This window comes from Saccopteryx bilineata, chromosome 5, assembly GCF_036850765.1.
Source record: "Saccopteryx bilineata isolate mSacBil1 chromosome 5, mSacBil1_pri_phased_curated, whole genome shotgun sequence".
Taxonomy (NCBI): Eukaryota; Metazoa; Chordata; class Mammalia; order Chiroptera; family Emballonuridae; genus Saccopteryx; species Saccopteryx bilineata.
Genome location: NC_089494.1, coordinates 105,459,546 through 105,484,987, shown reverse-complemented (window position 1 = coordinate 105,484,987; position 25,442 = coordinate 105,459,546). Strand labels below are relative to the sequence as shown.

The 25,442-nt window shown below is 38.3% G+C and overlaps 1 protein-coding gene and 1 non-coding gene across 3 annotated transcripts in view; both read left to right on the top strand.

Moving 5' to 3' along the window:
* Positions 1-25,442, top strand: part of RAB3GAP1 (RAB3 GTPase activating protein catalytic subunit 1) — a 72,607-nt gene that overhangs the window by 21,170 nt on the left and 25,995 nt on the right. For both annotated transcript variants that reach the window (XM_066279064.1, XM_066279065.1), the window contains 8 exons: positions 445-523; positions 8,659-8,778; positions 10,802-10,967; positions 16,228-16,327; positions 18,033-18,114; positions 20,589-20,657; positions 22,250-22,323; positions 25,159-25,251. In XM_066279064.1, coding sequence (XP_066135161.1) covers positions 445-523; positions 8,659-8,778; positions 10,802-10,967; positions 16,228-16,327; positions 18,033-18,114; positions 20,589-20,657; positions 22,250-22,323; positions 25,159-25,251 — 783 coding nt within the window. The remainder of the gene's footprint in view (positions 1-444; positions 524-8,658; positions 8,779-10,801; positions 10,968-16,227; positions 16,328-18,032; positions 18,115-20,588; positions 20,658-22,249; positions 22,324-25,158; positions 25,252-25,442) is intronic.
* On the top strand, positions 5,269-5,344 carry TRNAD-GUC (transfer RNA aspartic acid (anticodon GUC)). The gene has a single exon. It is a non-coding gene; the product is annotated as a tRNA-Asp (tRNA).

Sequence of the window (25,442 nt, the reverse complement as noted above, 5' to 3'; positions counted from 1 at the left end):
ACAAAAGCAGGCCAAGAACAACAAATAAAACAAGGCTTTCTAGTAAGGATGGGGAATTGTATGAGTCATGGCTTATAAGAAAGGAAAATAGTATAAACACAGCAAAATATATGGGTGGGCAAAAGTAGGTATATAGTTGTTCATATGGAAAGTAATGCACTGATTAGTAAAAATACAAGAATAAAGTGTTTTGCATACTTACAACTATAAACGTACTTTTGTACACCCTGCATATATATTTGTACACTGACTTTTTTGAAGAAAAGAGATTGAGAAAGACATCCATCCCTCTTCCCCCAAATCTTAGTGCTAGCCCTAGATTTAAATATTTAAGCAATTGCAAAACTACATGGACTAGCAAAACATATAATATTTCTTTAAATTATATTATAAAATTCTGCCTTAAAATGAACAGTTAACTTTCATTGTATAATGTTTTTGTAGATGTTATTCCACAATCTATGCAAGATTTGCTCTGTATGAATAATGACTTTCCTCCAAGAGCACATTGCCTGGTAAGATGGTAGGTATACATTTTACTTAGAAAACTTTTAGTATGTGTGTTGGGGGGCTCCAAGAACACCCTCAGGTTCGATAATTTGCTCAGAGGACCCAGAGGACTCAGCATATAGTTGCAGTTACTGCTATGATTTATTACAATGGCATCATGCAAAGCGAAATCAGCAAAGGGAAAAAGTGCCTGAGGCAGAGTTTGTACACAGTGCAAGTGTTTGAGTCCTTTCCTAATTGAGTCACCCAGAACATACCTCCCTTAGCAGCAAATTGTGACAACACATGAAGTGTGTCTACCAGGGAAGCTTGTTAGAGACTCTGCTCTTAGGTTTTTTCATTGGGGGTTGGCACCTTCTGACTGATAAATAACAAAATTTCAGACTCCCAGAAGGAAAGCAGGTGTTCAGCATAAACCACATTGTTTGTATAAACAGTTTAGGCACAGTTATATTGTTAGTTAGGGCAGTAGTGAGAAACCTCCCTAAATCCAGTGCCAGGTGCTAGCCAAGGTCAGCTTTGCAAGCAGATCATTCTGATAGCAGTCACAGGCCTGCAGTTAACTCTTTTTCTGCACAATATGTATCACATCTAGGGTGGTATTTAACCTAATTCGATGGTTAGTATAGAGTACTTAAATATCATACAAAACTTAGTATATATTGTTGGAAATTGAATTGAAATAAAATGTTGATATCAGTTACATGATAACATCAAAGCTCTAAATTATAAATGTGATGCACTACTATGAGATGCACATCACATTTAAAAGGTCTTTTATCTCTTACAGTTACTCAGAGTATGTCTGAACTTTATTTATTTTTGACATTGTGACATTAAAACATACCATCAACAAGAGTGACCCAAGTATGTGCATATGCTCAAGAAAGGAGACCCAGTTCAAGGGAATTTGTATACTGGTTTTAACTTACTCTGTTGGTGTGAGTTGGTCTTTTGATTTTTTTATTATAGAATTTCTAAGGGTAAAATGATAACTGTTTGGTTTTTTTTCTTCATTCCATTGTAATTGTAGCACGCAGACTATGTAGCACAATAAAAGGTAGAAGAAAATTATTTGCAAGTGCAAATAAACTGGTTATTTTTTCTCACATACTATTTTAGTGTGATATTTTAAAAACTGTTAACTAAATATAAACAATTATGAAAGGAATTTAATAAATTACCCATTTAATTTAATCAGAAGAATTGCCTGTTCTAAAAGGTGAATTTATACATTTAACATGACAAAATGTATTGGAAGGCAGCTGTCATAGAGCGTGAAATTCATGCATTCATTCATTTGTTTGACATTAACTGAATATCTACTGTTTGGCCACACACTAATTAGACAGGTTTATATTTTATTTCTAATTCAAGTACATATGTTGGCAACTTTAAGCAAATTACTTAATTTCTGTGAGTGAGTTTTTACAGTGGTAAATGTGAAATTTGGTCAAGTCAGAATAATAAGTGCCATGTACCTTTAAGGGTAATTGTGAGGATTTAATAAGGTAATAGCATATTGTGTGTTTATCAAAATCTGAATGCTGTTATATAATTCTTGTTCAGCTTTTTCATATATATTTCCAGAAACCTATGTTGACACATAGTCCATAGTTGGATGCAGATAAAAACCTTTCCATTTACTTTTTTGTTTCAATTATAGTTTACATTCATTACTACTCTGTATTAGCTGCAAATGTATAGCATAGTGGCTAGACAATTATGTACTTTACAGAGTGGTTCCTCAACATTTTAAGTACCCACCTGGCCACATATATAATTGTTCTGATATTATTGACTGTATTCCCTATGCTGTAATTTACATCTCTGTGACTATTCTGTAACTACCAATTTGTACTTCTTTACCCTTTCACCTTTTTCACCCAGTCTCACTTTAAAATTCTTTTTCCTTTAAAAATTTTTATTTTTAAAATTAACATACAGTAAAATTGTTTTGTTTTGTTTTTTTAACTGAGTTCACTTAGTTGTTCCATTTAGTTGTTCATTCATTGATTGCTTCTCCTAGGTGCCCTGACTGGGAGTTAAACCAGTGATCTCTGGTACATTGGTTTGACGCTTGATCCATTGAGCCATTCAACCAGGAAATAATAATGTTGTTTTTAAAATTTTATATACAGCCTAACCAGGCAGTGATGCAGTGGATAGAGCATCGGACTGGGGTGCAGAGGACCCAGGTTCAAAACCTCAAGGTCACCAGCTTGAGCGCGGGTTTACCAGCTTGGACACGGGGTCACTGGCTTGAGCCCAGATGTCGCTGGCTTGAGCCCTAGGTCACTGGCTTGAGCAAGGGAAGGGGTCACTTGCTCTTCTGTAGCCCCCTGTTCAAGGCACATATGAGAAAGCAATCAATGAACAACTAAGGTGACTAAGGAGCCTTAAGGAAGAATTGATGCTTGTCATCTCTCTCTCCCTTCCTATCTGTCCCTGTCTGTCCTCTGTCTCTCTCTGTCTATCAACAGCAAAAAAATTATTTACAACTGATTTTTGTGCATTGACCTAATATCCTGTGATGTTACTAGGTTCAGTTACTGCAGTGTCTTCAGGATTTTCCATATAAACAATCATGTTGTCTTTGAGTAGAGTTAGTTTTATTTCTTTCTTAACAATCTCTGTCGTTTTTTTTTCTTGCCTTTTGAAACTGGCAAGGGCTTTCAGTTGAATAGGAGGAGTGGTGAGAATGGATGTCTTTGTCTTGTTCTGATCTCAGAGGAAAAGCATACAGTCTTTTACCATTAAGAACACTGTTAGGCCTGACCTGTGGTGGTGCAGTGGATAAAGCGTCGACCTGGAAATGCTGAGGTCGCCGGTTCGAAACCCTGGGCTTGCCTGGTCAAGGCACATATGGAAGTTGATGCTTCTAGCTCCTCTGCCCCTTCTCTCTCTCTGTCTCTCTTCTCTCTCTCTCTCTCTCTCTCTCTGTCTCTCCCTCCCCTCTCTAAAATGAATAAATAAAAAATTAAAAACAATAAAATGAGATATTTAAAAAGAAAAAAGAACACTGTTGGCTGTAGGTTTTTCGTGGATGCTCCTTATCAGGTTGAGAAAATTTCCTTCTATTCCTACTTTGCTGAGAGTTTTTATCATGAATGGATGTTCGACTTTGTCAAATGCTATTTTTTTTGCTTATATTGATATGATTATTTGTTTCTTTAGATTTTTAATATGGTGATCACATTGATTGATTTTTGGATATCTAATTTTGTATGCCCCAGATAAACCCCACCTTTTGTGGTATAATTTGTATTTGTGTATGTATGTATATATATGTGTATATGTGTACATATATTTGTATGTGTATATATACATATAAATACTGCTCACAAAATTAGGGGATATTTCAAGATAAATATGAAGTGATTAAAAAAGCATTTGATTGTATTTTTTTTTTTGCATTTTTCTGAAGCTGGAAACGGGGAGAGACAGTCAGACAGACTCCCACATGCACCCGACCAGGATCCACCCGGCACGCCCACCAGGGGGCGACGCTCTGCCCAGCAGGGGGCAATGCTCTGCCCCTCTGGGGCGTCGCTCTGTCACGACCAGAGCCACTCTAGCACCTGGGGCAGAGGCCAAGGAGCCATCCCCAGCGCCCAGGCCATCCTTGCTCCAATGGAGCCTCGCTGCGGGAGGGAAAGAGAGAGACAGAGAGGAAGGAGAGGGGGAGGGGTGGAGAAGCAGATGGGCACTTCTTCTGTGTACCCTGGCCAGGAATCGAACCCGGGACCCCTGAACGCCAGGCTGACGCTCTACCACTGAGCCAACCGGCCAGGGCCTTGATTTTTTTATTAAACAAGAACATCAAAAAAGCAAACAACAAGTCAAAGAAAGTTGTTCAATTATGCAAATGAGGTGCAAAACCAACTTTTCTTTTATTGGTGAAAATGCTCTATACCAGGGGTCCCCAAACTACGGGCCGCATGCAGCCCCCTGAGGCCATTTATCCGGCCCCCGCCACACTTCTGGAAGGGGCACCTCTTTCATTGGTGGTCAGTGAGAGGAGCATAGTTCCCATTGAAATACTGGTCAGTTTGTTGATTTAAATTTACTTGTTCTTTATTTTAAATATTGTATTTGTTCCCGTTTTTTTTTTTTTTTACTTTAAAATAAGATATGTGCAGTGTGCGTAGGGATTTGTTCATAGTTTTTTTTATAGTCCGGCCCTCCAACGGTCTGAGGGACAGTGAACTGGCCTCCTGTGTAAAAAGTTTGGGGACCCCTGCTCTATACAAAAGGTTGAAAGTACTGGAATATCTACATGTTCCGTGATCCCCTAATTTTTGTGAGCAGTGTATATCGCTGGATTTAATATGTTAATATTTTTGTTAAGTGCTGTGTATGTTTATGACTGTTAGGGTCTGTATGTTTTTGTTTTTTGCTTTAGTGAGCAAGAGAGAAAGATAGGAAGGGAGAGAGATGAGAAGCATCAACTCATAGTTGTGCCACTTTAGTTGTTCATTGATTGCTTCTCATATATGCCTTGACTGGGGGGCTCCAGCCAAGCCAGTAATTCCTTGCTCAAGCCAGCAATCGTGGGACCATGTCGAAGCGCCCACACTCAAGCTGGCGACCTTGGGGTTTTGAATCTGGGACCTCAGCATTCCAGGGCGATGCTCTGTCCACTGCACCACCACCAGTCAGGCTGGTCTGTAGTTTTCTTACACTTTTGTTTTGATATCAGAATTGGCCGCATAACAGGAGTTGGAAAGTATTTTGTTCTATTAGGACTTTTGGAAGGCCCTGGCCGGTTGGCTCAGTGGTAGAGCATCGGCCTGTCGTGCAGAAGTCCCGGGTTTGATTCCCGGCCAGGGCACACAGGAGAAGCTCCATCTGCTTCTCCGTCCCTCCCCCTCTCCTTCCTCTCTGTCTCTCTCTTCCCCTCCCACAGCGAGGCTCCATTGGAGCAAGGATGGCCCTGGCGCTGGGGATGGCTCCTTGGCCTCTGCCCCAGGCGCTGGAGTGGCCCCGGAGGGGCAGAACATTGCCCCCTGGTGGGCAGAGCGTCGCCCCCTGGTGGGCGTGCTGGGTGGATCCCAGTCGGGCCCATGCGGGAGTCTGTCTGACTGTCTCTTCCCGTTTCCAGCTTCAGAAAAAAAAAAAAAAAAAAGAACTTTTGGAAGTGAGTGTGTCAAATTGTTATTATCTTTAAATGTTTGGTACAATTTGCCATTGAAATCATCTGGCTCTGGAGTTCTCATTTTATTGAAGTGGCAGTTCCTTCTACAGTCCAGGCTTTAAGCAAAAGTCTTAGTTCCAATTCGTTGTCTCATGTACACCCATATCCCTGAGGGGCCATACAAAATGTAACAAACTGATTTGGATTGATAGAAAGTCCATGCACAGACAATGCTTCAGTAAATCCAAAAGTAGAAGGAAGCTGACATGTTTAGGTTATTTTGGAGAGAGATTGGTGACATCATTGAAAATAGATGCAGTTTACTATTCCCATTGCCTCATAAGCAAGGGCATAGTTGTGGATGACAATATTTGAGTGATATGCTTCTGGAAGCGTAGTTTCCAGTCCTCAGCTTACTTACATTTATTATTGGGGTATTCTTAGACATACTCTCCTAGTCTGGGTACATGCCACATACCACTTTCCTGGGATAAGTTGGATATACCTTATCAATCTCAGATTATACAATTCACATTATTGCTGCAAAGCTAAAATACATGATATTCTCAGCCACAGACTTTTGTTCTATCTAGTCAGTCTAGTCCAGAGATTTTCAACCTTTTTCAGAATCTCATTTCACACATAAATCTAATTACTAAAACTGCGGCACACCAAAAACTATATTTTTTGCCAATGGGAAAAAAATAGATCTAATTTTGATCCATTCCCACTAGAAGGCTATTGTATTGGCTGTTGCCATTTTTTAATTTGACAGTCTAAGGGAAAAGAGATCAGTGCTGCTGACTAAATAGGTATTGCTTGTTTTATCCCCAGATATACTTGTAGAGAAAGGCAATCACTTTGAGGGGAATACGGGGGAGGGGGCATGCATTCGGGGCAACACTAGAATCTATGTAAACACAATAAATTAAAATCAATTTTAAAAATTTAAGAAAAGAAGCCATCACAGTATTGTTACAACAGCATAAAACTGGAAGCAAAGTAGTGATGAGAAGGGGATCAGGTGCACAACATATATACTGTGTAATCTTATTTGAGGTAGGGTTGGTACATGGACAGATAGAATGTTTCTGGAAGAATAACCAAGAAATTGTTGACAGTGGTTTCACACTATGCGGGGATGGCATTGGGAAATAAATGTTCTCTTGTTTTCTTCCAAGAAGATTTTTTTAAGAAACTATTTTTAAAGACCTTTAGAACTTAAAATTCACAGCGCTGGGCTCCTTCCAGTATTTGATGCTGCTTCTACATAACTAATTTTTTTTTTTTTTTCATTTTTCTGAAGCTGGAAACAGGGAGAGACAGTCAGACAGACTCCCGCATGCACCCGACCGGGATCCACCCGGCACGCCCACCAGGGGCGATGCTCTGCCCACCAGGGGGCGATGCTCTGCCCATCCTGGGCGTCGCCATGTTGCGACCAGAGCCACTCTAGCGCCTGAGGCAGAGGCCACAGAGCCATCCCCAGCACCCGGACTATCTTTGCTCCAATGGAGCCTTGGCTGCAGGAGGGGAAGGGAGAGACAGAGAGGAAAGCGCAGCGGAGGGGTGGAGAAGCAAATGAGCGCTTCTCCTGTGTGCCCTGGCCGGGAATCGAACCCGGGTCCTCCGCACGCTAGGCCGACGCTCTACCGCTGAGCCAACCGGCCAGGGCTTACATAACTAATTTTGATATCAGAGATAGGGTGGAGTTGGGGTGATGAGATGAAATAAATTTTTGTTACCTAAACAATGAACAGATGATAGGTTGGACTTTTAAAAAAATATTTACTGCTCTCTGGAGGATTTCTTGAGGAAAAGGTTCATAAAAATTAGCACTCACGGCCCTGGCCGGTTGGCTCAGTGGTAGAGCATTGGCCTGGCATGAGGAAGTCCCGGGTTCGATTCCTGGCCAGGGCACACAGGAGAAGCGCCCATCTGCTTCTCCACCCCTCCCCCTCTCTTTCCTCTCTGTCTCTCTCTTCCCCTCCTGCAGCCAAGGCTCCATTGGAGCAAAAGATGGCCCGGGCACTGGGGATGGCTCCTTGGCCTCTGCCCCAGGTGCTGGAGTGGCTCTGGTCGCGACAGATTGATGCCCCCTGGTGGGCATGCCGGGTGGACTCAGTTGGGTGCATGCGGGAGTCTGTCTGACTGCCTCTCCGTTTCCAGCTTCGGAAAAATACAAAAAAAATAATAAGCACTCACAACTCTTTGTGTATCTAGAATTAAAATCAGGTAAAAGAGTAATGTCTTTCATGAATCTTTATTTTTAAAAATTATTAAATAAAAGCATATTGAGGAGTGAATAGGACAGGAAATTTCAGTAGTCTAGATCACCAACTTGAACTTACCTGTTTGTAAAGTTTGGCTGCAAATTTGTGGTTTTTAAAAGACTTGACGACTGAATGGGAAGTTTTCATTATTGTAAGGTACCATAGCAAGAACAAACCATTTTCTGATAATTTTATGATATCTATCTAATGTGTGTTACTGAGTAACTAAACTTCTGGCTAAAGACCTAAAACACTAGAAGTTCCTTAATTATGATACCTAAGTTAACCTTGTTCTCACTTTGAGACCACACAACTACATCATGGCTGATAATTATGTTCCTTCCATTTATTGGATCTTTTAAACTTTTTCTTTACACAATAGTGGACTTAATATTATCAGTTATGGTAATTAAAGCAAAATTTCAGTGCTGGCTTTCATCTTTTACCTTTAAAATTAAACCTTTAAAGCAAAACTGTTGTTTAATGTTCTTTCTTTTGTGATTTCAGCAAATTGCTTCTAATTTGTAAAGAATAGAGGGGAAAGAGTAGTTGAATTATAGAAGTGTTTCACTAAATAAAGGAAATACAGATTGTAGGTTCAATTACCATTAAAAAAAGAATGACCTATACTTCAAACTTGTTAAATTTCCTTCAGGAGAATTTTTTTTATGTTTTTCAAATAAGGGGTTTTTGTGTTCTAGAGTTTCCCGTTTAATGGTAGTGATTCTTTTTTTAAAGGTATGGACTGCGAGAGTTCGTGGTGATCGCCCCTGCTGCAAACAGCGATGCTGTTCTCAGTGAATCTAAGTGCAACCTTCTTCTGAGTTCTGTATCGATCGCTTTGGGAAACACTGGCTGGTAGGGGGCCATTTTGAAAAACTTAGACAATAAGTTTAAAACTATTTTAAATTATATTTTGTGAAGGAAAATGGTTACCAAATGGTAGAGTTTTTTTATTGTAATTGGGATTAGTACTTCTACATTACTGTACTGTAGGAATAGAGTATATAAGACTAACTCAACAAAACCTTTAGGGAGAGTACTATTTTTTTGCTTCCAGATGTTCAGTTTATTTAAATTTTGTTACAAAGTCTAATTTTAAACTTGACCACTGCATTACCTTTTTAGACCTCACCTGAGAGCCTGATCATCAGGTGAATCAAAATTTTTGATGCTCTGCACATGTCTGCAAATGTCTGTGAAAGTGCCACGAGTATTGATTTGGGGATTACAAATAAATTTTGGCAAGTAGACTAATTTACACATATGGAAACCTGTGAATAGTGAGGATCAACTGATAAAGTAGAAAACATTTCACCATGACTTGGTTTTTGTTAGGTCAGTCGAAGGAGGGACGCACAAGACCTGAGGAGTTTTATAAGAAGTTTATTTATGCATCTGTAAAACAGACTGAGACCCTAGTGGCATCAGTGGAGAGCTACAGGAAGGGGGTGTCTGATATAGGGGTTGCTGCAGGCATTTGCTGGCATGCGATTGGGTGCATCTGGACATGCTCAGATTAGCATATCCTGGTTTATGGCCTTGGTTACAGATTGTCTCCTTTTTTCCCAACCGTCAGGCTCCTCCCGATGGCCTTGTCCCAATAAGGGGAGGGGGAGATCAGGTGAGGGAAGTGCTTAATGAGGAAGCTTCCCTAATGCGATGTTGGGTGAAGAGTATTTGAGTTTAAAAGGGCTCTGGAGGCCCTGGCCAGTTGGCTCAGCGGTAGAGCATCGGCCTGGCGTGCGGGGGGACCCGGGTTCGATTCCCGGCCAGGGCACATAGGAGAAGCGCCCATTTGCTTCTCCACCCCCCCCCTTCCTCTCTGTCTCTCTCTTCCCCTCCCGCAGCGAGGCTCCATTGGAGCAAAGATGGCCCCGGTGCTGGGGATGGCTCCTTGGCCTCTGCCCCAGGTGCTAGACAGAGCGATGCCCCGGAGGGGCAGAGCATCACCCCCTGGTGGGCAGAGCTTCGCCCCTGGTGGGCGTGCTGGGTGGATCCCAGGTCGGGCGCATGCGGGAGTCTGTCTGACTGTCTCTCCCCGTTTCCAGCTTCAGAAAAATACAAAAGAAAGGGGGGGGCTCTGGATTTAAAGGAGCCCTGAACCCAAACCTAACAGTTTTATATGTATTATTTAATTGTATTATTAAATCTATTGAATCAAGCTTATATATGATGACCTTGAAAAGCATAATATGACATGATCACTTTTATTTTTATTTATTTATTTTTGTCAGAGACAGAGAGTCAGAGAGAGGGACAGATAGGGACAGACAGACAAAAGGGAGAGAGATGAGAAGATCAATTCTTTGTTGCGGCACCTTAGTTGTTCATTGATTGCTTTCTCATATATACCTTGATCGGGGTCTACAGCAGAGCAAGTGACCCCTTGCTCAAGCCAGCAACCTTTGGGCTCAAGCTAGTGACCATGGGTCATGTCTATGATCCCACGCTCAAGACGGCGACCCCACGCTCAAGCTTGTGAGCCCGTGTTCAAGCTGGTGACTTCAGGGTTTTGAACCTGGGTCCCTTGCATCCCCAATGCTTTATCCACTGTGCCACACCTTGTCAGGTGACATGATCACTTTTATTGGAGAACATTTTCATTTTCTTTTTTTTTTTCTTTCAACCATTTTAAAACATTTAAATTTTCAACTACATTTTTAAAAATTTTCTGACTACAAGTGCCATTAGATGACAGTTTTTTCAGTTTACTAGTATAAGGAGAAAAGAGATTGAGTGTCTTGTTATAATGTAAGTCCTTGTTTAATGCTTTTAAATATCTGAGATTAGTATAATGTTACAATGAAAAATTTTGAGATTTAGATTTTTCAATATTTAATAAACTTGTAGTCTCTTCCTATTTAATTATGTCCTACAGTCAGGTGCCACTGTTTGTACAAATTCATCACAAATGGCGAAGAATGTATGTGGGAGAATGTCAGGGTCCTGGTGTCCGAACTGATTTTGAAATGGTTCATCTTCGAAAAGTGCCAAATCAGTACACTCATTTATCAGGTCTGCTGGATATCTTCAAATCAAAGATTGTAAGTTGGCATTGATATTGTTAGTCTTTTCTGGGATCCACATAAAAATAGCAATTTGGTCATTTGAGTATGTAGAAATATTTCTCTATAATATTGATCATGTAATTACTTGGAAGAAAGATGTAATTGACTACATGAAGTACTGTCTGTTTAAAGAAACAAAGTATCCGCCTGACCTGGTGGCGCAGTGGATAAAGCGTCGACCTGGAAATGCTGAGGTCGCTGGTTCAAAACCCTGGGCTTGCCTGGTCAAGGCACATATGGGAGTTGATGCTTCCAGCTCCTCCCCCCTTCTCTCTCTCTTTCTCTCTCTCTCCTCTCTCTCTCTCTCTCTCCTCTCTCTCTCTCTCTCCTCTCTAAAAATGAATAAATAAAAAATTAAAGAAACAAAGTATCCAATTAGATTTTAATGTGCTAATGCTAAAGAATAATTAGAACTGATTTTGTTTAGTTTATTAACGTGCTATGTTATCTCTCTACTCCTCTGCTAATAGGAATACTGCAGGTCCGCAAATAACTCACTATTTCATTGTTTCCTTATGATGTTGATGAGGAAGAAAAGATCAATTCCCAGTTGGGGCTACTGTCTATGTAGAGTTTGCACCTTTTCCCCATGTCTATGGGGTTTTTCTCTGGGGACTCAGGTTGCCTTCCACATCCCAAAGATGTGCACGTGAGATGAACTGTTTTGTCTACATCAGGGGTCCCCAAACTACGGCCCACGGGCCACATGCGGCCCCCTGAGGCCATTTATCCGGCCCCCGCTGCACTTCAGAAGGGGCACCTCTTTCATTGGTGGTCAGTGAGAGGAGCACATTGACCATCTCATTAGCCAAAAGCAGGTCAATAGTTCCCATTGAAATACTGGTCAGTTTGTTGATTTAAATTTACTTGTTCTTTATTTTAAATATTGTATTTGTTCCCGTTTTGTTTTTTTACTTTAAAATAAGATATGTGCAGTGTGCATAGAGATTTGTTCATAGTTTTTTATAGTCTGGCCCTCCAGTGGTCTGAGGGACAGTGAACTGGCCCCTGTGTAAAAAGTTTGGGGACCCCTGGTCTATGCTGTCCCAGTCTGAGTGAGTGTGACCCTGTGGTGGAAGGGTGTCTTGTCCAGGATAGTCTTGCCTTGCGCCCTGAACTGCTGGAATAGGCTTTGGCCACCCACATTATGAACTGGAATAAGTAGGTTAGAAAATAATTCTTACTTGTTTTTATTTGTCTTTCTTAAATGTATGCATAGCTCACATTTATTTCAGTGTTTAATATTAGAAGTGTTTTAGGTCTTTAGTTAGAAGTTTAGTGGTGATTTTGTGACCAGAAATATGCTATAGAAAACTCTTACCAATACCAATTAGCCTATGGTAAAATTGGTTTCGTTATGTTATTTTGTTTAAAGTCACAGTTTCCAAGGATCTGATGACATTAAATGAGGACTGACTTACTATATTGCCAGACTCCACAAATTAGTGGGCTTTAGATAGCTGTTCATTTGGTTAGAGCTTCTTGAAGTGTGAACTCCTGAGTTCTGAATTGCCTTTCTTTTTTTCATATCTTTATTTGATTTGATTTTTAAGATAAATCTGCCTTATAGTCGATGACTGAGAGCAGCAAGGCTAAATGGGATGTGCCAGTATATCCTTACTATTCTGTGAAATCACTGTCTCAGAGATGTGGAGGATTTGCCTGTGCTACTAATTAGGTGAAAAAAATTAGGGTTTATTGAGGACCTATTAGAAAAGAGAGCAAAGCCAGATAAAGCAGGGGATGGAGTGGCTCCTCTACTTAAAGAAGCATTCCCCTTAGGTGCATAAATTGACACCCATCTTGCTGAAGTGATTAAACTTGATTAACAAACTGATATCAGGTATCTCCTGGTATGATACATTGAATAGGATATATCATCACCCGTGTTGCATTCCTGCCAAAAATCTTTAATATAAATTAAAACATAAAGAAACACCTGCATATTTTTTTAAAAAACCATATTTGGGGAGTAACTAGCCTCTTCAAAAATACCAATATTATTTTAGGCAAAACAAAGAGTGGGAGCTATTTAGATTAAAGGAGACTAAAGTGACATAATAGCTAGATGGAATATATGATCCTTGACTGGATTCTTCATCCAAATAAAATAGCCATAAATATTACAATAGGGACAATTTTAATTGGATTGTATATTAGAAAGTAGCATTAATGTTAAACCTCTTGAATGTGATAATTGTTTTGATTGTGTAGGATAATGCCCTTGTTTTTAGGAATTATATGCTGAATATTTAGGGATGAATTGTCTAGATTTCTACAATTTACATTCAGAAGGTTCAGCCAAAAATATTTATTTATGTACATCTGATGATCTGACGTGTGTGTGTGTGTGTGTGTGAAAATGTTAATGATTGGTGAACTTAGTAAAAGTCATATGGATGTTCATTATATAACATATACTAGTTTTGCAACCTGAGAGTTTGCAAATTTTAAAAAGGAGAAAATTATGAGAAAAATCCTGAAAATTTTTTAATAATAATTTGTTGGAAAGATAGGATTAGAACTTAATTTCATTAAAATGTTTTTAGTGTTGAGGCCCTAAATAGTGTAGTGATAAGATTATCACCACCCCATTGACATTTTTAAATGCAAGTACTTGGTTAAGAATTTAAGTAAAAGCTTCTTTGTACTCTTCAGTCCCTCTCAAAATAACTATTGTTAGCAGTTTCTTGTGATTATCTCCATTTTATTTTATTCTTTTAAAGACTTTATTTATTGGGGGGGGGCAGGAAGCATTAACCTCCATATAAGCCTTGACCAGGCAAGCCTAGGTTATTTGGGGAATCCAAGGAACAATGTGAACTGAAGAACGGAATTGAGACAGAGGAGAGATCAAAGGAGAGACCAGAGGAAAAGAGGACAGAGGGAAAGGGGATGATAGGATGGGATAAACCTGAAGGGAAAGGGGGAGGGCGATGTTGAGAAGGGGATAAGGGCGATGTTGAGGGGAATACGAGGGAGGGGGAGATGCATTTGGGGTGATACTAGAATCTACGTAAACACAATAAACTAAAAAATAAAATATAAATATAAATATTTTTTAAAAGCCTAGGCTTTTAAACTGGCAGCCTCAGGATTCCAGGTCGACACTTTATCCACTGCACCACTGCAGGTCAGGCCGTGATTATCTCCATTTTAAAAAATAGAAGTATATATTTTAGAGAGTAATTTTTTTTTCAAAAACTTTCTGGGCTTTGAAATACCTTACATACTGCTTAATTCTACATGTGTTGTTTTGATAAATTTTTGTAAAATGCCAAGTATGTGTTAATTTCTACTGCATTACTTTAGTTTTGCTCTCACCAGAAGTTTCCGATTATATTTAATTTTTTAAATCAAATTTCTGGTCAGATGCAAATACTAATTTTATTCCTTCTTCCTAAAAAAAATTATGAACATTATTTTATGGATCTTTTTATATCACTCTTCTATATCACATCTTTATATCACATCTTCTCTTTACTGAAACTAGGGACTACCTTGTTCTGTAGGGTCTGACTTACCGTAAATATGACTGTATTCTAGTTGTACTTAAATAAAAATGTTTATAACCAGTTTATCATATTATCTGTCAGAACTTTCACCAAACTCACTCATCTAGATATTTAGTACCTCTTAAAATTGATTTGGTAAGAGTTGAGCTTAAAAATTGAGACCTGGTTTGGGTACTTTAGACATTTTACATAGTTAAAGCTACCCAGAATGTGCCTCTTCCTGAACTATCTTCATAAAAATTGTTCTGTAACATCTACTTGACGTGTCCCTAGGCCGTCCCCCTTTACTGGCAGTTACTTCACTTTCACATGGATCTGTTTATTAGAAAAGGCTTCTTTTGCAGTGGGAGCAGTTCTGCCCTCTGGAGTCACATTAACTTGAAATCTTCTGCCATAACCCTCTAAATATTTGAAAACTCGTGTGCCCTAGTCTTTTTCGGTTTAGACATCATTTTTTTCAGCTGTTTTTATATTTCATGGTTTAATCATCTGATTGTTGATTTGATTATTTGTCTCTTTTAAAACTACATTTCTTCATGTTTTGGAGAAAATTTTTTTGCAGGTTCATCTTGAATATTTAACATTTAAAATACTCTTTCCCATTTTTTCTAGTGATTTTGTAGTTTTGTGGTTGCTCCCTAACCTGTAGAATATTTAAGAACCACATCTTAAAATGGTGTGTGGAGCCTCTTGTTCTTTGGTAATGTTTGTAGTATTATATATCTGGTTTTGAAATTATTGGATTGCTTGCTCAGATGATGGGAGTAGGTCCCCCCCAACACAATAACTCTCCCCAGTCCTATAGCTTCCAACAAAGCCACTATACCAAGCAGGAGTGCCCTGACCTAATGTCTGTCTTAACAGAATACCTTACAGTGCCCTTCACCCTTCTGGGTGGAATGCTTCTATCCCGGAGAGTACAGTCTGCAGTCCTAGGCTGTCTACTGCCTTGTTCTGCACCTGAAACTCAGCACGCATGTGTCATGAACCCCATTTATCACTTTGGGCTTTATGTACCTTTTCTAGGGCTCACAAGATATGTATGTCATGTTTGATCTTAGCTATTTCTTTTTGGTTTTCTCTTTATTTATCAACATTGCTATCTGACTAGAACAGAGGTTATGTATCACAGCTACCTTGTTATAGTTTTAGGCCATTTGTACCTTATGTGTGAACTCTTATTTGATATTGGGGCCTTACTCCACATTAATGTAGGGTAACTTATTGAGGGAAGCTGAGATCATAGGATGTTTGAATGATATTAATATTTTATGATTTTCAATGAATTTAAAGAGAAATCTTAAGTTTTCTGTTAACTGATTCATTAATATAGACTATTTTGCATTAGTGACCATTTGTCTTAGTCTAAAATTTGGATCACTCTTCAAGACTAGCTTTAATTTGAGTTTATTTTCATTTGAAAGAAAGACAGGACATCAATCATCTCTCCAAACCTAATCTTACACTTTGTAATAGTTTTACTTCATTTAAAAAATGAATTACAGGTTTTCACATTTAATTTGAGAATTGTAAATTATACTTGTATAATTAAAATTATATAAGATTTTTGAAAGAGTATTTTGCTTAGTAACATTTACTATTTTGTTTCCAAGTAGTTGTTTAAACAGCTTTATTGTAATGTAATTTTGATCTCTAGCATTCTTTTTAAAAAACACTTTTTTTTAAAGCTGCACCATACTGTCTTTGCATTTATTTCCTAGGGATGTCCTTTAACTCCATTGCCTCCAGTTAGTATTGCTATTCGATTTACCTATGTTCTTCAGGATTGGCAGCAGTATTTTTGGCCTCAGCAACCTCCAGGTGAGATCATTTAAAACTATATTTAACTTACTGAATATATAGAAAATATATTCAGAAATTAAAATTATTTAATATTGTGTTTCACGTGTTTAAATTTGAAATCTTTGTAATTTTATTCAAAATATGATATTGTTGATTTCATTGCCTTTATCAATTTTTTTTTTTGTTTTAAAAAAACGCTCAGACCTGTGGTGGCGCAGTGGATAAAGCGTCGACCTGGAAATGCTGAGGTCGCCGGTTTGAAACCCTGGGCTTGCCTGGTCAAGGCACATATGGGAGTTGATGCTTCCAGCTCCTCCCCCCCTTCTCTCTCTGTGTCTCCTCTCTCTCTCTTTGTCTCTCCCTCTCCTCTCTAAAAAAAATGAATAAAAAATATTTAAAAAGCGCTCAATTGTTTTATGTTTGACAATCTGTCTTTGAAAGCTAATATTACTTAGAAAGCATTTCCCTGCTGTGGAACATGATATGCTGTAAATTGCTGTGTAGGGAATGATTAAAATACCTGTTTTTAGAATACTATAATAAGAAAAGCCATCATAAGCTGAGGATAGACATGCAGAGAACCTTATAGAGTTTGAAGAAGGGAAACCAGAAAAGAAAAAAAAATGTTTATATACACATACACTTATGATAGGAAGACCTGTGGAATATTTTACTTTGATTTGCATTTGATAAAAATGTAATTAACATCAATTTACCTGCATGGCCATTGAAAGACTAATTAATTCAACAATCATTAATTATTGGTTTATAATAGGACTAACTGTGCTATGGACATGAATATGAACAAGACATCACCTAGATTCTAGGAAACCTTAGCCTGGTGGGCATAGAGCCAATTAAATGAGGTTTCAGTTCCTGGGTGTCACTCACATATAAGTGAATTATATCTAAGTACATCTAATAAGAAATTCAGTACAAGATTATAAATTATTACAAGGATTTCACCAGCTTGAAAACATATTTCTGTCTCCCTCAAAGAGAAATAAATTAGAATAAAATAATATTTTTCACTGTTTATTTTTATTCCAAGTAGGTTATTTTATAGGATTGAAAATAATAAATTGGTTCTCTTGAGTAATATTTAGGGAATATTTAAGAAGGTTAACATTAGAATGCATGACTTGAATTAACATTGGATAAATAGGAATTAAGTGTATCCTTTTACTGTAACTTTCTTGGAATTCTTTAATACTTGATATTTGCTCTCAAGTATTATGTATGTACTTTCGATGTAGTCACTTTTTTTAATTTTTTTAATTTTTATTATTATTACTTTTTTACAGAGACAGAGTCAGAGTGAGGGACAGACAGGGACAGACAGACAGGAATGGAGAGATGAGAAGCATCATTAGTTTTTCGTTTCGCGCTGCGACACCTTAGTTGTTCATTGATTGCTTTCTCATATGTGCCTTGACCACGGGCCTTCAGGAGACCGAGTAACCCCTTGCTTGAGCCAGCAACTTTGGGTCCAAGCTGGTGAGCTTTTTGCTCAAACCAGATGAGCCCGTGCTCAAGCTGGCGACCTCGGGGTCTCGAACCTGGGTTCTCAGCATCCCAGTCTGACGCTCTATCCACTGCACCACCATCTGGTCAGGCTCGATGTAGTCACTTTTAATCTACAATGTTCCAAAGGGCTAACCTAACTAATTACTATTTCTTTCTGTTTTGCTCAGTAATGGAAAAATACTTAACTTTTGTTTAGATATAGATGCTCTTGTAGGAGGAGAAGTTGGAGGCCTGGAGTTTGGCAAGTTACCATTTGGTGCCTGTGAAGATCCTATTAGGTGAGAAGTTCAGTCTATCATTTGAATTATAGGAATTCATTTTAAAATTTATATTAATACTGATTTTACTGTGTTTTATAATGTAGCCTCCTGGAATGAGTATAGCACTGGAGAAAGCTCTTTGATTAACAATATGTCTATCTTTTTTTTTTTCTCTGTCACTTTCTCCATTTTGGGAAACATTTGAAAAATTCAAAACACAGAGAATGTTACATATAACACTACACTGTTGTGGAGAGCTGGCCCTGCTTTCTCAGTTAATTCTAAACTGTACTGTGGATTCAATCTCAGACTGGAGTTGCCAATTAATAGAGCACCACCAAAGATCAGAGAAATAATGTAATTGGCTCTTTTGGCTTCTGTACGCTCCTAACATAGGAAGTGAATTTAGAATCTAGAAAAAATGTTTCACTATATTTATAATCTCACTACTCATAGGGGATCACTGATTACAGCATGATATATGTGCTTCCAGTTGTTTTTCCTTATGCATGAATTTTTGTTTATTATGTACAACAAGGGTCTGTAAGACCACCCTCAGGTCGGTGATTTGTTAAGAGGACTCACAGCAGTTAGCGGTTGTGCTTGTGGGTATGATTTATTACAGCAAAAGAATACAATGTAAAAATCAAAGGAAAAAGGCACTTGGGGTGAGGTCCAGAGCAAACTAGGCACAAGTCTCCTCTCCCAGTGTAGTCACACAGGACAAACTGTGTTCTCCCAGGAGTGAACATGTGTGAAAGCCTGTCTACCAGGGACGCTCATTAGAGGCTCAGTGCTTGGGTTTCTATCCAGGCTGATCAGGTAGGCATCCTCTGCCTAAAATGTATCAAAAAGAAAGCAGATATTCACCTCAGCCATATTGTTAACACAAGTAGTTTAGGCACAATGAGTCACTCTTATCAGGGAATGGTACGAACTGTTCTAGAATCCAAGTTCCCAGATGCTAAGCCAGGGGCCAACCTTGCAAGTAGTTCTTTCTAAATATCATACCTGCTCTATTAACTCTTTTTTTTGTACAATATGTTTGTATATTTTATAAATGTATATCATCTTCTGGGTTTTTTGTGGCTTTTTTTATTTTATTCTTTTACATGAACACTCTTTGAAACTTAATATTCATTTATAATAAGAGTTCAGCAAACTATGACCTGTGGATCAAATCTTGCCAGTAGCCTGCTTTTGTATAGCCATTGAGCTAAGAATAGTTTTTATGTTTTAAAAGGTTTTAAAAGAAAAAAATAACCATGAATATAAGAAAGACTACATGGATCACAAAACCTAAAATATTTTCTTTCTAGCCCTTTGTAGAAAAACTTTGCCAACCCTCACATAAGTTTTTTTTAAAGTTACATGTAATTCACATACCATGAAAGTCACCCTTTAAAAGTGTACATTTCAGTGGTTTTTCATATTTACAGAGTTGTACAACCATCATCACTTTCTAATTCCAGAAAACTTTTACCAACCCAAAAAGAAACACCTCACCTCTTACCTGTCATTTCTCCCAATCTGCCCAGGCTCTCCTGCCATATATAGGCAAATACTACTCTACTTTACCTTTCTATGGATTTGCCTGTTTGGGACATTTCATGTAAATTGCAGTGTACAATATGTTCCCTTTTGTGTCTGGCCTTTTTCCATTTAGCACAGTGTTTTTGAGGTCCATCCATGTTGTAGCATAAATCAGTACTTGTTTTTCATGGCTGAATTTGCCATCGTATGGATATTCCACATTTTATTTAACCGCTCATCACTTGATAGACTTTTGGGTTATTTATACTTTTTGGCTATTATGTATAGCAGGGTTTTTGTTTGTTTGTTTGTTTTATTTTGTTTTGTTTTCCATTTTTCTGAAGCTGGAAACAGGGAGAGACAGTCAGACAGACTCCCGCATGCGCCCGACCGGGATCCACCCAGCACGCCCACCAGGGGCGATGCTCTGCCCACTAGGGGGCGATGCTCTGCCCATCCTGGGCGTCGCCATGTTGCGACCAGAGCCACTCTAGCGCCTGAGGTAGAGGCCACAGAGCCATCCCTAGCGCCCGGGCCATCTTTGCTCCAGTGGAGCCTTGGCTGCGGGAGGGGAAGAGAGAGACAGAGAGGAAAGCGTGGCGGAGGGGTGGAGAAGCAAATGGGCGCTTCTCCTGTGTGCCCTGGCCGGGAATCGAACCCGGGTCCTCCGCACGCTAGGCCGACGCTCTACCGCTGAGCCAACCGGCCAGGGCTATAGCACGGTTTTTTAATGTCTGCAAAGAGATTTACTTTATATGGATGTACTACCATTTGCTAAATTAGTTGTTTCCATTTTAATTGTATAATAATAATACCACTTTTAACATACTTGTATGATATGTATATCTCTGGTTATTTACTTAGGATGCATTTCTAGAAGTGGAATTGCTGAGTTAAAAGATATATGCACACACAGTAATAAAGCTTTTGGGTACATTTCATATTCTGTTTATTTTTAGTGAACTCCACTTAGCAACTACATGGCCTCACCTGACTGAAGGGATCATTGTGGATAATGATGTTTATTCGTAAGTATATAAAGAGTAGTACATTGAGACTCAAACATTTCAGTAGAATAAATTAACTGCCAAGTAGTTGGCAATTTTCTTTTTCCTTTATACCAGTTTCTGATAAGGTTGATTTTCCTCTTTTTAAAGATCACTTTTTAGACTGATTAATATGTATTAGAGATGTGTTTTAAGCTGCTGACTTTGGGAATGTGATTCTTACTTCAGAGATAATGAACAGTCTGAATCTTACTTGGTTTTAGCAAAGATGAATCTGACCTGTTTGAGATTTAGTGCATAATTCCCTTGAACTTTTCTTAGCTGGTTTGAAGCATTTCATGAAGTGCTTTGAAGAAACGATTTTTTGTTTGTTTGTTTTTTGTATTTTTCCGAAGTTGGAAACGGGGAGGCAGTCAGATAGACTCCCACATGCGCCCGACCGGGATCCACGGCATGCCCATCTGGGGCGTCGCTCTGCCGCAATCAGAGACATTCTAGCGCCTGAGGCAGAGGCCACAGAGCCATCCTCAGCGCCTGGGCAAACTTTGCTCCAATGGAGCCTTGGCTGCGGGAGGGGAAGAGAGAGACAGAGAGGAAGTAGAGGGGGAGGGGTGGAGAAGCAGATGGGCGCTTCTCCTGTGTGCCCTGGCCAGGAATTGAACCAGGGACTCCCGCACGCCAGGCCAACGCTCTACCACTGAGCCAACCGGCCAGGGCGAAGAAATGATTGTTATCAGAATGTGTGGGAATAATATTTGATCATTAGATGTCATAAATAATATCCATGTCATATACTCCTTAGCAATGGAAACAACTTGAAAATTACAGTAAGCATTATGCAGGAAGAACATAGAGAAAGAGGAATGCAATTTAAGTACCCTCTCATTCCTGATGCAGAACAGTGAGAAATAGGACATTTGTTTTCATAATTAAAACAAATATATTATATTTGCTGCTGGTGAAAGAGTATAAGCTTAATCAGATAATTAAGATGGGTATAAAGAAGAAAGACTACCTACAATTCTATGACTTGAAAAACAGCCAAGATAGCATTTGGGGGTGTATCCTTTTATTAATAATTGAGTTATAATTGACATATAACATTATATTAGTTTCAAGTGCATAACATAATGATTTGATATTTGAATGAGGATATATCTTTTTAAAACTTAAATGTATATATTAATTTGCATTATTTATTTAATATATTATTTTACATCTTTTGTGCCAGTAAATGTAGATCCATGTTGTCATTTTAAAATTTGCTGCATAGTATTTTATTGAGTAGGTGCATACTAATCTATGCAATTAAGGAGGTAGGGCACTTTTGATCTTGGGTGATTTTTTTATTAATAATGCTATAAAAAACAGATTAAGCTGATTATATATATCTGCTTATTTCTTTTCTTTTTTATAATTTCTAAAATAAAATACTCTCATCAGATTATGCCTATTTAGAATAATTTTTATATGTCTTCTTTTAATTCTTTTGTATTGATTTTGTTTTTTCCCTTTTGTCCATGCAATGGTTTCTTAACATTTTTTTTTTAAATTCATGACTATTATAGATTATCATGATTAGGATCTTACATTTATTTTATTTTACATTTTAGTGATTTGGATCCTATTCAGGCTCCCCATTGGTCTGTTAGAGTTCGAAAAGCTGATAATCCTCAGTGTTTGCTAGGTAAGACATATTTTCTTCCTTTCCTAAAATACCACTGTCTGCCTGTCTTCCAATCTGTAACACTGAATGCAGTCTTTATACTTTATCAAAAACAATTTTTTATTTTAATATTTTTATATTTGTGACCTTCTTAGTTAAGACCATTAAAAAAAAATCTTTGCCAACAACAGTGAATCCTTCTGGTTACTCTTTTCTTTTCTTTTTTTTTTTTTATTGATTAGAGAGATTGATTTGTTGTTCCACTCATTTATGCATTCATTGGTTGTTTCTTATATGTGTCCTGACCAGGGATCAAACCTGCAACCTTGATGTATCAGGAAAATGCTCTCACTGAGCTAGGTGGCCAGGCATCTAGTTACTCTCAAATAGCACTAGCAGGATTTCTCCTTTGTCTTTTAGTTTTAAACAGTCTACACCTCAGAATTCTCTGATATTTTCTCATGGTCTGAGTTTTATTCTTAAAATGCTGTTATGTCACTTCCTTTTTTTTTCTCCTCTGGCATAGTCTGCATCTTCCATTTTAGTTTTGGAGCCCTTTTTGCCTTTTGCTGTCCCTCAGGACCTGTGGTATATGATGGGAAGAACACTGACATTTACAATCTCTTATAGTCCTTCTCTAGAGTTGTACCACATATGCAAACCTGTTTTCTGTTAGAGGAAGAGAGATGTAAATGATCTTGTACACCTCATGGAGTTATTTGAAGAACCAAGTGAAATAACAAATAGTTTGGGAAATATTAATTGCTATTTAGATAGTATCATATCCCATGTCTAGAATTATCTTTCCCTTCTCATTTTTATAGATATAGCTCTTTCGTTAAGTCTTCTGAACCCATCTCCTTTATGTGCTGTTCATCTTTTTCTCTCTTATGTTTAGTACATATGAAAATATTTTCTCCATTTCTGTGTTCATCCATGCCACCTTCATTCCATATAACTTGATATATTACGATTTATCTGATGGAGTTACTAAATGTTTATTGATGACAGTAATGATGCATTTCTTGGGCTATTTCATTCATTGTATGCTGTTCATCAAATGCTTGTTTGGGACTTGTCATTTGTGCTAATCGTGAATAAAAAGATTAAAATATAAAAGTCCTGCCATCAGTGAATTTATCTTGGAGTATTAGGGAGATAGCAGAGGATGAACAACAAGAATTTTAAAATTGGATAGATCCTGTTTCAAATCTTAGATCCACCAGTTTGAGCAAATTTTGTAATTTCTTCAAGTCTTAGTAAAAAAGAGATAATAGTACATACTTCATAGGGTTATTATGAGGGTCAAATAAGATGTGTGTATGTATCATGTTTAACACAGTGCCTATTGTAAATAAATGGTTTCTCTTGTTTAATCATTGATTTATTAAATTACTAAATTTACTTGTTAATTGTTTTCTAGTTCCTTATCGTTCCTCATCCACTGACTTTTGTGGATGAACCTTAAAATTAAAAGTATTCTCATAATTGTTCCATGATCACTCTATATAGCTCTTTGACTTTATATGTTTATATGACTAGATTATAGGATTTTCCTACTTTTCTGAAGTCCAGAAAATGTTCTAGGTTTATTAGATCTAACTAGTGAATTCTAAAACTTATGCCTGACCTGTGGTGGCGCAGTGGATAAAGTGTCGACCTGGAAATGCTGAGGTCGCTGGTTCGAAACCCTGGGCTTGCCTGGTCAAGGCACATATGGGAGTTGATGCTTCCTGCTCCTCCCCCTTCTCTCTCTTTGTCTCTCCTCTCTCTCTCTCTGTGTCTCTCCCTCTCCTCTCTAAAATGAATAAAAAAAAGAAAATTAAAACTTAAATGTGTTCAGTATATTATATTGTCATAATTTTGGACTGATGTTAAGGTTTAATTTCTTTGTGCAAATATCTCTTGCAGCTTTTTTAAAGACATCAAACCTTTATTCCCTTTCTTTTTTTTTTTTTTTTTTTTTTCCATTTTTCTGAAGCTGGAAATGGAGAGACAGTCAGACAGACTCCCGCATGCGCCCGACCGGGATCCACCCGGCACGCCCACCAGGGGCGACGCTCTGCCCACCAGGGGGCGATGCTCTGCCCATCCTGGGCGTCGCCATGTTGCGACCAGAGCCACTCTAGCGCCTGGGGCAGAGGCCACAGAGCCATCCCCGGCGCCCGGGCCATCTTTGCTCCAATGGAGCCTTGGCTGCGGGAGGGGACGAGAGAGACAGAGAGGAAAGCGCGGCGGAGGGGTGGAGAAGCAAATGGGCGCTTCTCCTGTGTGCCCTGGCCGCGAATCGAACCCGGGTCCTCCGCACGCTAGGCCGACGCTCTACCGCTGAGCCAACCGGCCAGGGCTTTTATTCCCTTTCTTATAACACAAAGCACACCATGAAAATTCAGCTAAAGCTAAAATAACTTTATTCTATGTGATTTCTTAATCCTCTAGAAACATAATTTTAGAATTTGTTTTATATATTTTTTAATGGATTCAGAATCCTAGTGGTGACGGGGAAAAAAAACCACTGTCTACACAGTAATATTCTTGTTACTTACACAACTTAATGAAAATAGATGCTGTTTATCTTACTAAGGCACATAGCAAGGACTTAATATTATTAGGTACAGTTACTTTTCTTTCATTCTAGAAGTAATTCTAAGGAAAAAAGGTTACTATCCTGGAATATGAAGAGAAAGGAAGAGCCAGGCTTCATTTGAGTAGGATTAATTTTTGTATTGAGTAGAAATATGACTTTTTTCCCCATCATTTCTTCATAATAGTTTTGTAAAAGACATGTACTTTAATTTAGATGGCTGATTTCATTTAGTTAGATGTGAAAAATTAGTAACATGTTTTTCTCTGTAGGTGATTTTGTCACTGAGTTTTTTAAAGTTTGTCGTCGAAAGGAGTCAACTGATGAGATTCTTGGACGATCCACATTTGAGGAAGAAGGGAGAGGTGACCTACTTTTTTTTAAACTTATTTTCAAATGTGTAACCTTTTTTCTTTGGCACATATTCTATCAACTATTTATCTGTTTTCTTGTTTGAATTAAATTGAAGAAGCAAGCGTTGATGAACTAGACAGCTACTCTTTCTCTCCAGGCTGTACTGAGCTTAAAACATTAAGTGCATTTAATAAGCTCTTTT